At 38.0% G+C, this 15,894-nt stretch overlaps 1 protein-coding gene across 1 annotated transcript in view; it reads right to left on the minus strand.

The window, feature by feature from the left end:
- Positions 1–13,946, minus strand: part of LOC149238678 (THO complex subunit 5B-like) — a 53,348-nt gene extending 39,402 nt beyond the window's left edge. The window contains exon 1 of the mRNA XM_089369640.1: positions 13,557–13,946. Coding sequence (XP_089225766.1) covers positions 13,557–13,724 — 168 coding nt within the window. The 5' untranslated portion in view covers positions 13,725–13,946. The remainder of the gene's footprint in view (positions 1–13,556) is intronic.
- Positions 13,947–15,894: the final 1,948 nt, after the last annotated feature.

Below are 15,894 nucleotides of genomic sequence, written 5' to 3' on the forward strand. Positions count from 1 at the left end.
ATGCCTCTAAAACAAAATCTTCACAACCAAATTCTCATAAATTTAACAAAAAATTGCCATGTAAAATTTAGCAAAATAGAACTACAATAACAATATAATGAGCAGAAATAATCTAATCTTTATTTATAATATATAAATTGGGGTTTTACATGCTGAAACAACTAATATAGTTGAGATGGAACTAGCCTCAAGAATCTACTCCAATGTTGTGTTGGCCCTCCAAAACTAAACTAAAATGTCACTGCTAAGCTCTCTTGTGAATTCTGGATGTATTCACCAAGGGGAGATGGGTACTCGCCCAATCTCTCTAAGTCACCTAAGGGTTTCCATCCTGGGGCTACAACTTAAGTAGAGAGTCGGGTTCTCAAACCTCTCATACAAGAAGAAAGATCAAATCCAAGATGTCCTCTAATGGCCTCCTCCTCCTCTTTTTATAGTCTGATGGACCCTTCTAGAAGCTCCTATTTTATTATTATTTTAATCATTGAGCACATGAAGCTACTATTTTATTATTATTTTAATCATTGAGCACATTTCCCTCGATTAAAATATCTTTTTAATGTGGGAAAATAGTAAATTGGCCACCATGCCTCCTCCAGCCACTGAGAATCCCCACTAACCATCCCATCCTGTAGATCTTCTCATTTTGGGTCCAACGAGCTATTACACTAAGGTTTTACGTTAAGATTCCTCTAGAAATGCCACCTTAAGCGTAATTAATTAAGTTAGGCAAAATAAAACCCCGTTTTACAGGAATTATCATAATGCAATGGAATGAGAAGCAAGTTGTGTGAAATCAATCCTGATGATGGAAGATGGTAAGTGAACTCCTCCAGATCCCATAAAACATCCAAAAGCATATGGGCTGGTTGATGACGTAAACCTGCACCTGTGACATGTCTACCTCCAACCTTGAAAGTCCATCCTAACCATGCCATAAGGAACACCAAAAAAAAGGAACATCACAATATCCATCACAGAGTTAGATACCATCTACTATTCACATTAAACCTATAATCTCTATAAAGCCGTAAACACCATGCATCCTCATTATTATTTAAGATTTCTAGTTCAATTGCAAAGCCAAACTCAATTTGTTCATCATCTACCCCATGCACATATTGCAGTGACCTACCAAAATATAAATGTCCTCCTGAAGTTTAACATTAGGGAAGAAATTTCAACAAAGATGACAGAAAGACATTGCTATGGGGGATTGGTTCTAATAGAAAAGGAGAAGACTCTTAAAAGTTAATAGTTTGCAGTAGGTTAGGGAGAATTTGTAAGAGTTGAGATTTTCAAGGGGAGAAAGATGTAAAAGGGTCAGTGAGGGCAACCTTTAGGAGTAAAATTCAAAAGACAACTTAATTGATTATAGTCTAAAGACAAAGATACGAGATATGCTAGGCACAATATATTTCCTTGGAGTCTCAAATGAACCTTGAAATGAACAATTAGCAAGGATTGTGATAACAATTTAAAGAGATTTAATGATTTTCGGGAGGAGATGTTAGCCTTAATCAAAAAGACCAAACACAAATGGGGAAGGCAACAAAACCATAAAGAGCATACACAGAAGGTAGCAGGAGTTCCAAGTTATTCTCTAGAGAAAAGGGGTGAGAACCCAAAAAAGCAATTCCATACACTCAGGTAGATGATCATCAAAGAGCTCAATGAGAAGAAAATGGTCGTTCTCAATGACTTGGTGAAGCAAAGGGCAGAGAACTCAAGAAAACCTCCAGTTATCTTATCAAGGTTGATTAAATTAGTCAAAAGTTCATGTCTTGATAAGAAATATGGGAATTAGGAAGAAGATTTTTCTCAAGTCCATCTATTTGAAACCCTTGTTATGAGGATTTTTGTAAATACGGCTTCCTTTTTATATGGTGAGTAAATGTTTAGTGCCCAATACAATAGAATGTAATTGTCAAAGGGGTTAGAAAACATCTTGACAAAATCTTAGGGTAACAGTCTATAGATATAGTAAGTTGATGAATAGTAAATATGCATCTTTAGTAAATATTTGGGCTAAAATCCTCATAATATAACCTCTTTTTTGCCTATTAGAAAAACTTATCTTTATATAAGAATTTTATAAATTTGATTATGTTGTTTGACATAGTGATAATATGTATAGTGTCAAATACACTAGAATGTAAGTTTCAAAGAGGCCAGAAAACCTCTTGACAAAAAACCTTATAGTGTGATAGCGGCAATAGTCAGGGCATATAGTAAGGTGAAGAATATTAAAACAAAAAAATATGTACTTTTAAGTTTTAAAATTTTTAGATATGTAACAAGTATAGTTGTTTGAAATGTACTTCTCACAAGTCTCCAAAGTTTACAACATCCCTGACAACCCTCTTTATTAATGGGAGTTTGTCCTCTACAACTTCATATAACCAATAGAGTCAACATTGTATTCATCTGGTTGAGTCAAACCACACACTTCTTCAACCTATCTAAGTGACTTCTTTACCATGGACCCTACTTTCTCCTTCATGGTGGTCACTACCTACTTCCACTTTCCTATTATTGGGTTTCCAATATCTCCAGCTTGTGTACCACACAACTCAACTAATAAATGGCTTCATGCACTCTCCAAATTGACTTGCTATGTATTCTTGCACTACAAGGGAGGTTCTATCAACCCCTCTTATGGATCCAAATCCTGCCATTCAAGATGAATCCACTCGAACTTGACCTGGGCCTCTCCAATAATGACCTAGGCTAAGGTAGTGTCTAAATCAAAAAATGTAATAGGCCATGCATATTTCCCTCTATATCTTCATTCTTGGCCTTCAAACCGTACCTTTCTAGCAATCACAATCACATGCTTATGGGTAACTTTATGGACCATGAAAGTTTTTTGATGTTAGCACTATCCCAAGATACTAGAATCTCCTACTGAAATGCGTAGTCATCAAAGTCTATTTCCTCACCGGACTCATCCATAGTGTTCAAACTTCAAGATAAATGAGTTTGTAAACAAATTCCCCACCTCATCTATGGACAAGACATATTAGCTATGGTTTCCCATCCTCTATTTTCCTCCATGGGGAAATGCAAGAAATGCAATGGCTAAGGGCTTGCATTGGTTCAACTTTTGTATTTACTTTTACTTGTAATTTCTAATGCCTTCAAGTTAAACTTTCATCGTACATGCAAGGCTAAAGGCTAGAACAAATTCATATTAATAATCAACTATTTCACATGGTGGTTGATGTTGATTGCTTTCTATCGTTTCGTCCTCCAATGATGGGTTTTAAAACTCGATATATTTTATGTTTTTTTTATGTTAAGGAGAGAACATATCATTTGTCAAATTTCCTCTACATGTTGTTGCCTCCTTTATCGTCTTCATCCCCCACACTTCTAATAGTGTTATGAACAATCTTCCTAATGTCTAACAAGGACAACTTGCTTGACTCTTAAGTCAAACTTCCTTCATTCCACAATCTAGACTTGTGTTGGTGGCTTGACTTGCTTCTACTAGAAGAGCCACCAAAGTGCTATGGACATTATACAAACCATGGAGATAAATCTTGTTGTGGTTGCTATACGACTTGCTCTTCAACATCAGAGTCTATTTATACACTAGCAATTATGTTTTAAAAGTCAATCATTGTTCCCTATCATTCCCTTCTTAGCTTAAAGGGGCTAGAATCACCATTGTCTTCCATAGTCTTGTTGCATCAAGCACACTAGATTCTTACATGTCAATGTATAGCCTTCATACATATCCATCTTCATCTAAATGCTCATAATGCCATGGTACACCACATTCTCTGGCATGTGTTACTTTTTGTAGCATTGGATGTGTTTTAGCCATGAAATTTTGTGGAGAGGCTAGAATACATGAGATCTCCATGACCCAGAAATTGTCTCTGAAAATTCCACCTAGAAGTGACTTAATCAAATTATTAACCAATTTTTTAATGTTTCCTAAGTCTAAACTTAGGAAAATTTGTTAGTTAATCACTGTTAATTAAGTCAAGGTGAGAATCATCTAGAAATTCACATGGATCAATTCCAAGATGATCCTAGCCATCGATTAAGTTTTAATCTTGGCCGTTGGAGCTCCAACGGTGGATTATAAGAGGAAGTCGATGGGCATTTGGAGAAGACACTTTTGAAGTTCGATTTTCTTGGCAGATCGATTTCCAGAGAGCAGCAGGAGTTGCCAGAGAGCTAGAGATCGAAGCAGGGTCAATGAGGGGCATGGACAATGATCCAGAGGAAGTTTTCCAAATCCGAAGAGGCAGCAGCAAGTGGCAGAAGTGATCCACACAGAAGCAGCGCAGAGACTACGCAGAAGCTGACGCATAGCAGTTCGATTTAGCTGAGGAGGAAGTCGATTCAGTTTCCAGAGGCCAGGAAAGTCTTCCAGAGGGCCGGAGAGTCACTTCCAGCGGCAAAGTCAGGCTAGATGGCTTGCTCAGAGGCAAAATCGAGTCACACATGTGAGAGACAGCGGAAAGGCAGCGCAAAAGGGCTCATGTTGGGATATAGACGGCCATATTTCTGTAGAAGCCAATGTCAGGATTGCTTGTGGGATGAGAGAATTTTTCTCTCTAATTATTTCTGTCAAATACTTGCAGATTGGATTGCCAGTTGGGCATCCAGAGATTGTATTCAGATTTCACTGCTGCATAATAAAATAAAACCCTCATCTATTGCACTGATTTTCTTACATTGGGTTTTTCCGGGGACTTTAGCCCAAAAATAATAGTATTATTTTTATGTGTGTGTGCTAGCATTTCTCAGTTCCAGTGCTATTTTATTTCTGCGGTTTCTATTTGTGAAGGTTGCATTGTGTTTATTTCAATGTTGTCGTAGCAATAAACTGAATAATTAATTCATCAATTAGAATAAATAATACCAGTTGCTACAATAGGATTCCAGTTTTGGAATCTTCTCATGGTATCAGAGCGTAAGTGATCAGTTGGAAGCTCAGAAGTAAAAGGAAAGAATTTCGTTGCTCAGAGGGAGTAGCAAGCTGAAATTCTCAAAGGCAGCACGATATCCCAAACAAGCAGGCCAAACTGTTGGGGCATTTCATTTTTCAGTTGCATGAATGTAGAATAGTCGAATTGCCTAGGATTGTAATTCCAGCAATCAGAGGAAGCAGCTGCAGCTCAGATTTTCGTTGAGCAGATTCCTGGTTGGACGCAGAGGATTTTGCTACAAGTTGCAGAAGTAGAATCTGCGTCGGATGGAAAAGAAAAGCACACATAAGAGAGGGAAATTTTTCCCTAGGGAACTTCGAGTCTCAGAAATTCGAATTTCCAGTTGCAGATTGGCAGTAGCAGCTAGCAGAGCCACGCATTCTAGGAGGGAGTGTAAATAGCAAAGCAGCAGTCAAGCACAAGGAAAAGGGAGTTTTCGACAATTTCAGAGATGGCCACTATTGGGCTTAGAGATCAAGATAGGTTGGATGGACTTCCAACTATGTCATCTGAAAGGCTAGGATGCCCTTCCTTCTAGATGAGTATGGCCTGAAAGCCTACATTGGTAATGTAGTGGAAATTCCCCAGGATGCAGATCAACAAAAAGAATACAAGAAGGAAATCGCAAGGGCGAAGCGGCTGATCTTGGATGGAGTCCGAGATCATATAGACTCACATATAGCGGCCAAGGGAACAACCAAAGAAATGTGGGATGCTCTCTCCATGTTGTACTAGGGTACTTCCGAGCAGTGGAAGATATTCCTGGAGGAGAAGCTTAGATGCATTAGGATGCAGAAGGGGGGAGGCATAGATCCCTTCCTCATCAGTATTAAGGAGGTCCAAGACCAGCTGTCAGCGGTTGGGGCAACGCCTCAACCTTCAAAGTTAGCACTCAACAGTGTCTCAGAGGATTGGCAAGTCTTCATCCAAAGTTTATTGGGCAGACACATATTACCAAGATGGGACAAAATGTGGGCCGATTTGCAGTAGCAAGAGTTGAGAAAAGCTCTATTTAAGAGCTCCATCAATGGCAGCAGTAGCAGCGGATTGAAGGTGGTGAAGGAGGAGGAGAATGTGGCCCTCGCATCAAAGGGTCCCAGTCAAGGGCAAAGGGAACAGAGAAGGAAGAAAGACCTATCAAAGGTCAAGTGCTTCAGATGTGGTGAGCTCGGTCACTACAGCACACTATGTCCTCTCAGAAAGAAGGACAAGTCGAAGAAGGAGGACCAGCAGGCAACGTCAGCCGAGATCGACAAGTTGACCTCCAGGGTGGAGGAAGATTTTGCAACATTCGCAGATATACCTCCAAGAGTGAGGTGGGGAGATTTGGTATTCTATTCCCAGTGAACTACAGAGATTGGGCAGGGTCGTTAAGGAGTTCACCTCATGGATTAGTACCTTGCTCCAGGGGCCCACAGTTTTCAGTAGTAAGATGGATCAGTGGCAGTTGATGCAATCAGTACCAGAGTGACAGTTGCAGACTAGTAGCAGTCAGATGCTAAAGAGCATAGTGCAGTGTTGACAGCAGAGCACGTGGCTCAGTGCAGAGTTGGCAGTAGCGCAGATTCTTCAGTGATAATGCAGATGCTAGTAGCAGTTAGAGACTCAGGAGACAGAAGCATCATACTGAACACAGTTGATTCAGTATTTTGGATGCTTTTCAATTGCGGATGTTGCAATTGCAGCAACAACAGATGAGAGGGAGTTGCAGTGCAAATGCAGTGTTGACAGCAGTATGGCAATGTCAGCAGCAGCACAAATGCAGCATCAGAGTTGCGTAGTAGTTGGTGGGCAGCAGCAACCAGACATCGGCGACATAACAGAGATGATACACAGACAAAGTTTTATAGGAGGGTGTGCTGCACTTGAACACATTCCTCGCTAAGAGGGAATGTTAGTTTTTGTAGCATCGAATGTGTTCCAAGACCCATAAATAGTTTCTGGAAATTCCACCTAGAATTGACTTAATAAGATTATTAACCAGTTTTATAATGTTTCCCAAGTCTAAACTTAGGAAAACTGGTTAATTAATCAGTATTAATTAAGTCAAGGTGAGAATCATCTACAAACTTACACAGATCGATTCCAAGATGATCCTAGCCATAGATTAAGTTTTAATCTTGGTTGTTAGAGCTTCAACAGTGGATTATAAGAGTAAGTCGATGGGAATTTGGAGAACACACTTCCGCAATTCGATTTTCTTGGCAGATCGATTTCCAGAGAGCAGTAGCAATTGTCAGAGAGCCAAAGATCGAAGCAGGGGCAGTGATCTGGAGGAAGTTTTCCAGATCCTAAGTGACAGAAGTGATCCACGCAGAAGTAGCGCAGAGACCGGGAAATTCTTCCAGATGGTCCAAGTGTCACTTCCAGCAACAGAGACAGACTAGACAGCTTGGTCAGAGGCAAAATCGAGCCACACGTGTGAGAGACGGCACAGCAGGGCTCACACTAAGGTTTGGACGGCCAGATTTCTATAGAAACCAATGCCGAGATTGCTTGTGGGGTGAGAGAATTTTTCTCTCTAATTATTTTTGTCAGATACTTGCTAATTGGATTGTCAATTGGGCATCCATATATTGTACTCAGATTTCACTGTTGCATAATAAAATAAAACCCTCATCTGCTGCAGCGGTTTTCCCGCATTGGGATTTTACGAGAACTTTAGTCCAAAAATAACGTTGTTATTTTTATGTATGTGTGCTAGCATTTCTCAATTCCACTATTTTATTTCTGCGATTTTTATTTGTGAAGGTTGCAATGTGTTTATTTCGATGTTACTGTAGAAATAAACTGAATTAATTAATTCATCAGTTAGAAGAAATAATACCAGTTGTTGCAATAGGATTCCAGTTTTGGAATCTTCACAGCATGCGCCATAAATTGTCACTCTTCATTAAAGCAAAATGAATGGGATTGCACAAATCAGCATGTAAGCATTGCTTGCTCTTTCTTAAAGGATCGATCTTTATACTCAACACCTCCAAAAAATAGGGAAAACTTGTGGGGTTTTTACTTCTTGACATCGCTACCTTCAGGGTTATAAATAAGCTTCTTGACTTCTCTTTCTACATTGTAATTAGGCTTCTCCTCTCCCCCAAAAAGCATTCTACAATTGTTAAGTATTTAAAGGTTCTTCATCTTGAAAGAGTCGTGGACTTTATCCTTTCACAAGGATGTTTGTATTGTGAGCACTAAAGGATGTTTGTACTGCAAGCACTGGGACCTTACCTTAAGAGTAATTCTTGATATTATAAAAACATATTGTCTGCAGTATTCATGTTATTGTCAGTTTTATTTATTCTATTACTTGGATATTGCCAATGGTGGAATGCATTTAGATATTAAAGTTGTCCTAGGTACCTAACAAGTCGTATCATAGTTCATAACAACTTAAATAACTTGTATGGTAGAGTAGTATAGTAATCTACATGTACTCGTTATAACATGCTCCTAGATATATAGTACCACATAAGTACACATTTATACATAGTTCTCTTGGAAGGAAAGAGTCCACTATAACTATTACACATTTGTTGCATAGGAAAACATTCTCAAAAACATTTCTCACAAGGATGAATAAGCCATTATAACCAACATAATCATGGAAGAAATCACCAAAATCTACTACATGGAACTACACATTTTCATCTAAACAAATTACGTAGAACTATTTTATTAATTTCTCAAAAAATTGTATAACTAATTGTTCAATTAACTCATACAAATTATGAAAAGGCAAATTGTTTTTCCTAAAAAAATGTAACATATTAAAAGAGGCAAGTCATTCGTTTATTTGCTCAATGACATATGATATCCATGGTTCTAGTTCAAAAGGTCAGATCAATTGATAGATGCGCCTGCGATAAGTCCACAAAGGTCTCGCAATCTTGTCAAGTCCTTTGAGATTACCAACACTAAAGTCCATAAAGGTCTCAAGATACCATCAAGTCTTTTGAGGTTACCAGCCACCCATGAAGCTAGCAATCAATCCACCTTCCATCCAAAAATTTCCAGGAAGGAGGAGGAGAGCAAAGCATTGGCACAATGCCAACAACCCCGATATTCACGTGTGACAATGGGGTGAGATTATTTCCTTTAAAAATGGAAATCCATGATTTTTAAAGATTGATAGGCAACTTTTCAAATGTAGCCAAACAATATGTTCACTTAGTAAAATATTATATAAAACAATCAAGAAGAGATGTAGGTTTGGAAGAGTATCTCCATCTGTAGCTTGGGTTTTCCCCACTCATAGTCATTCCCTTAACACCTCCAAAAGCAATTTGAATCTACATCACTCATGCACTTAATCCATTTGCAACTTACCAAATAGTCCCCCTACAACAAACTTGAAAGGATGGTTTCCCAAAATCAGTGAGACTAGTTGGCAAAGGTCCAAATGGTTAGCACAACACCAATTATGGAAATAGTGGTGGACGCATTCAAGTGATTATCCATAGCTATAACCAACAACTCCAGGGAACAACACAACTCTCCCAAACTCATAAGGAAGAGATGAGAGAAATCCCAATACTATAAAGCCCATTTGGAGAGCCAAGAAGGAAATCCCTCCATCTTGTTACCAACCTCTCATCAAAATGTTCATAAGTGCTAGGTTGAATCAAAAGGCATTGGACAATTAGGTTCATAATCAACAAGGCCATCTAAAAGTTGAGCTTCAATTTTCCTTCTTCATTGAGGACTTCATTATTCTCCATTTCCAATCAATCAAGATAGAGATTTCATTGTAGATAATGGATACTAGTTTCTAGTTTATAGTGGGCTATATTTGAACATGTAGACTCTTGAATTAAACCTAGAGGAGGAGGTACCCTAAATTCAGTCTACTTACCCCAACTCCCATTGAAACTTTGGGATGGAGAAACCTTGGAAGCCACTGCAAACATACTAGGAAATTCATAGGCAGAATTGACCCAAAACTGTTAAAATCTCAATATATGGTAAACAAGCCTGCAACTATTAACCCTAAAATACTGAAAAGTTTAAGGTACTCACAAAACTAATTATGTGTGCTAGATCTAAAAACACATGAGCTAAGTGAAAAGTAGTAAAAGCAAAATAATAAGGATTTGTTGCACTCAAAAATTTATCTTTGTTTTTCTTTATTAACTTCAAAAAAAAAACAGTACAGACACACAATGGAATAATTGAATTTAGAAAAGAAAAAGGTTCCTAATCTGGCATCCTCATCTAGAAGAACAATTAAAATAGAAGACATCTAAGATTAGTGCATGCATGTTAGAGGCATGCATGTGCCCTTGGCCTTACTCCTTTAAGACTACAACTCGACTCCCATAGCAAACTACTAGTGTGACATCAATTTGATACCCCTCTACTACACACAAAAATCGAGGATGGACAACTAGACTAGTTATATGGATCAAGCAATAAATGAGCCCTCAATCCTAGTGGAAGAACAACAAAGAATAACACTGAACTACAAGGTGAAAATCTAACACTCCCTATTGACGAGGAAAGTGTTCTCAATCAAGCTGAGTCTCTCTCCGTCATCTAAAACTTTCCTTTTGCCTTCATCAAAATATAATCAACATCTGAACTTAAAAGAACATATTCCAAGACCAATGTTATCCTTTGCACTCTGTCTTCGATGAAACGATGTTGAATCTTAATGTGCATGGACAAATCATGAAATATTGAATTCTCAAAGAGCTTGATGCAACTTTGATTATCATTAATAAATCATTGTGGGCTCCAACATCTAATCGATCAACTATGCTAACAATTTACAAATCCAATTATCCTCACACTAGCAACACTAGCCACCATGTACCATCGGCTTCTACTACATTGAGTACAACCAAAGACTGTTTCCTACCACACCAAGGTATGACCCCTAAACCCAAATTGAAACATTAGTTTGAGGTGCTCCTCCTATCACTTGCATCAATTGCCCAATTATAATTAGTAAAACCATGCAACAATAACTCACCATCATGTTGAAATTCTATAGCATGTGCAATAGAATACAATTTTCTGACCTGATAATTACTTCCTAATTATTTTCAAATAGTATTTCTCATGCCATTGATGTCATTGAATAATTACACACAGAAAATCTCAACTGTATATGCAACGGAAACAATAATAAACATCATAGAAAGGCAGCCATGCACAATAGACAAAAATTTTACCCTAGGAAACCCAACCTTGGGAGAAAACCCAACAATATTTTCTTGAGGAGAAATTGTCATTTTAATAAGGTTTACAAACCATAAATTTGTCTAGAAATTTGTAATTTGTGCCAACGTTACAAGTCAAAACACCAATCAAGCTTGGTCAAACAATTGTTGGTCAACGTTAGTCAAACCAATCAAAAAATCAACTTTCTGCAGTCAACCCCTCACATGTGTGGCTTATGGTCAAACTCACATGTTTGAACTTGTGGTCAAGCTCTACAGTCAACATTGGTCAAATAGTTTGCAATCAATTGGTCAAACTCAATCAAACAGTTAGTGGTCGAACTTAGTCAAATTCGATCAAATCTTCCACATGTGCAACTTGGTCAAACTCGATTGTACGAATCAATAACACCGGTCAAACTCAGTGATACAGATTCACACATGTGGCCTCTTCAAGAGCTGAAATGATGATGAAGATGAAAGTTTTCTCCTTAGTTGAATTTCTCCACAACTAGAAAAGATTGAATGAGCTTGCTATGTTGATGAATTGTCACCTCACGTGCTTGTCTATTTATATAGAGCTCCAATGTTGAGTGGAGATTCAATTGGTGGCTCTTCATCACAAGAAACCCCTTCACTTATGGAGCCTACATTACAACTCGACATTAGACTATAATTGTTTATTCCACTAATAGGAAAAAACCTCATTAGATAAACAAATAAAAGCTGCTCTATAAAAAAATCACTCCATCCCCAAGCAAGCAATGTGAGCATCATGGGTCAATCTCCCTAGCCAAATCAACATGGCCCCATGGGTGAATCTATCATTCTCCCCTAGTCAAATCAACATGACACCATGGAAGAATGTTTGCCCAATGCTACAAAAACATCAACACTCCCTCTCAGTGAGGGAGACATTCGCCATCATGCCAAGCTTGTCTCTAAAGTATACAAACTTCCCCCCTAGACAAAGGCTTGGTGAGAATGTCGGCAATCTACTCGTCTATGGATATGTACTAGGCTTCCTACTAAGGGAGATGCTTCAAATCCACCCGGCTTCGAATCTACAAACAAGGTACATGCTCGAGGAGATGCCTGAATCTTTAGGTTTTAACATGCTTCCTTTATCATTATGAAACCACTGTTAGACACTAGAACATTACATTTATGTCCTGCTGGTTAAACAGTTCTATTTTGTATCTCTTCCTCAGTTATTTTAAGTTTTCCTACAGGATAAAGTGGGCGGATTTTATTGTATATTCGGCCTCAAGGCATGAGACGAGCCTACTATAAGCCATTTCTTATTGTAAAATAGTACTGTATTAAATTGCCAATTCATTTATTTTACACACAAAAACCAAAAGAGAGCCTTTTTAGCGGTGGTAGATCATGATATCCATTCAAAATCTACCTAAACCTATAAGCCATTTCTTATTGTAAAATAGTACTGTATTAAATTGCCAATTCATTTATTTTACACACAAAAACCAAAAGAGAGCCTTTTTAGCGGTGGTAGATCATGATATCCATTAAAATCTACCTAAACCTAAACCATACACTTATTATAAGTTCTCCGCCTGTGCTTAGTTGTCCCAGCAACTATCGACCAATAATTATAGACATCAAGACTGCCAATGGAATCATGGTTCAGCGGCAAGGTAAAATTCCTTCAGGAACAGCAATAAGTAACGGGGACTAAGAGCAAATATTGGATGAATTCGACACGCTAGCAACCCTGTTGTGGGAGCTTAGCCGAATATAAGTGTTTGTGATCATTAATTGGTTTCAAGGGCTGTCTCGCTTGCTTCCGTAGCCTGCTTGTGCCCGACCATTTTCAAATCAGTTGCAATGTTTCTCTTGACTTTAAAGGAAGCACTTAAACGAAATAGAACGTCTTAAAGCCTGTGGAAATCCGCACACGCCAAAAGCTTCATTTATTTTAAACAAAAAAACCAAAAAGAGAGCCCTTTTAAAGCAGGCAGATCATGATGTCCATTAATATCTTCCTAAACCTAAACCCTGAACTTATAACAAGTTCTCCACCTGTACTTAGTTGGCCCCGCAACTATTGACCAATAATTATAGACATCAACACTGCCAATGGGGTCATGGTTCAGATGATAAGACAGCACCAAGATTAAATTCCTCCGAAATCAGCAATGAGCAATTGGGGTTTGGTACAAGGTTTGGGTGAATTTGAGAAAGCAGTAAACATGTTGTGCCAGCGTAGCCAAATCGAAGTGCATGTGATCATTGGATGGCCTCGCGAGCCATCTCGCCTATGTCCGTAGGTTCATTGTGCCCCACCTCTTTCAGATCAGTTGTAAAGTTTCTCTTGAATTTAAAGGAAGCACTTAAAAGAAACAGAACCACTAAGAAGCCTCTCGAATTCGAATGATAATAATATTAAAGAGATAAGTAATGCAATTTTCAAGCAAGTGCTAACCTGTCGGAGGCTAATGAATAAGACGGAGATCTGTGTGATGAGTTCCCGAAGCTCCACTCGTCCTTTGGGTTCCCTTTTGCCTTCCTTTTTGAGGAAGAGCAGTCTCGCTAGAATCTCCTCGGTGGAAATTCTTGTTTCCTCCAGCAACTCGTATGCCATCTTCGCCATTTCGATGACCCGATACAGATTGAGACCCACAAACCTTATACTTCAAATGATAACAATAAACCCTCTACCAGGCATCACGTTTGGCGGACGGAACTATACCATGCTAAGAACTAATGCATTCAGATAACGTCTTGTTGCCGAACAGCCGAACAGCAACAAGAACTTTTGGTTTAGTGGGCTTTCTCGTGTTGGTTTAGGGGCGCTTCTTATGAGATGAAGGAGCGCGTACTTTATGTTATCAAATAGCTTATGTAAGGTTTAAAATATGCAGTTTTAAGTAGTTATAAAAGATTTATAGTTATTAGGAAAAATTTGGCAATAACCACATTTTAATAGTTTTGTTTTTTGAATTATCTAGAGTGGTTTATGGTCGGGACAAGAATGATAGTGTTAAGTATTTTGTCATTAGTTTCGTCTTTTCGAATCATCTAGAGTGGTTTATGATCGGGACAAGTATTTTGTCATTAATTTTGTCTTTTTGAATCATCTAGAGTGGTTTATGAGCATGTCAAGATTTACAGTGTTAAGTATTTTGTCATTAGTTGTGTCTTTTCGAATCATCTAGAGTAGTTTATGGTCGGGACAAGATTTACAATGTTAAGAATTTTGTCATTACTTTTGTCTTTTCGAATCATCTAGATTGAGACCCACAAACCTTATACTTCAAATGATAACAATAAACCCTCTACCAGGCATCACGTTTGGCAAACGGAACTATACCATGCTAAGAACTAATGCATTCAGATAACATCTTGTTGCCGAACAACCGAACAGCAACAAGAACTTTTTTTGGTTTAGTGGGCTTTCTCGTGTTGGTTTAGGGGCGCTTCTTATGAGATGAAGGAGTGGGTACTTATCAAATAGCTTATGTAATGTTTAAAACTTGCAGTTTTAAGTAGTTATAAAAGATTTATAGTTATTGAGGAAAAACTTGGCAATAACCACATGTTAATAGTTTTGTTTTTTGAATCATCTAGAGTGGTTTATGGTCGTGACAAGAATGACAGTGTTAAGTATTTTGTCATTAGTTTTGTCTTTTCGAAACATCTAGAGTGGTTTATGATCGGGACAAGTATTTTGTCATTAATTTTGTCTTTTTGAATCATCTAGAGTGGTTTATGATTAGGACAAGATTTACAGTGTTAAGTATTTTGTCATTAGTTGTGTCTTTTCGAATCATCTAGAGTAGTTTATGGTCGGGACAAGATTTACAGTGTTAAGAATTTTGTCATTACTTTTGTCTTTTCGAATCATCTAGAGTTGGGTGGAATTTGATAGGCATTTTGTTTGTCATAAGGCATTTTGGTCGTATTTGATGCTTAGAATTTTTTTATGTTTGTTTTTCCCAACGTGTTTGTAACTCTTGAAAATGTAATTTGATGGTTAATATTTTTTCTGAAAAATCTCATTAATGCTCATTTTGTAAATACTTATTTTCTCGCCTAGTGATGAAGCTCTAGGTGTTGTTGGCAAGTTGCAATTTGGCATCTACTATGATTTGAACAGTGGACTCTGGTGACACACATAAAGCAAGCTCATTGACCAAAATGATTGTGAGTTTTATGTACGTTGTGTTCTTGTAAATTTTATTCCTTTTGTGTGTCCATAGTTGATCCCGATAAAGGAAACATCCAGATTCACTCCCCTAACTATGAGTTTATGAATTTCTTTGAAAGCGAACACGCACATACAGTAAATTCATCAAACATCGAATCAAACAAGTATTAAACATTGCAATCTCACGAGTTGGGAGGCTGGACTGCTCACGCGTAGACAGGTCACGGCAAGGGACATGCATTAATTAAATTAATGAAATTGGTGAATATTTAGGGCCCTCTGTATTGTATAGTAGACACAAATTTACCTCTCTACAGCCATCAATTTATCGCTAACACACTATCAGTCTGTCAAACGTTTTCAACCACTTGGTCCCTCCCGTTGTTTCCGCCATAGATCGAGCTAATTCCCCAAACAATGAATGAGAATCTCAACATGTTGTTTCGTTGTCAACAGTCTATATGGAGCTAATTCCCCAAACAATGAATGAGAATCTCAACATGTTGTTTCGTTGTCAACAGTCATGCTAATCCATGTTGCTTTCTCGGAATGTATTGGAACTGATCTCACAGCATTAGTCCTCTTTTGGCCTGTTTGTTGGCCAGCTCCATAT

Source organism: Pinus tabuliformis, chromosome 8 (assembly GCF_031772625.1).
Source record: "Pinus tabuliformis cultivar Carrire ecotype Pingquan chromosome 8, CPIR1, whole genome shotgun sequence".
NCBI classification, from domain to species: domain Eukaryota; kingdom Viridiplantae; phylum Streptophyta; class Pinopsida; order Pinales; family Pinaceae; genus Pinus; species Pinus tabuliformis.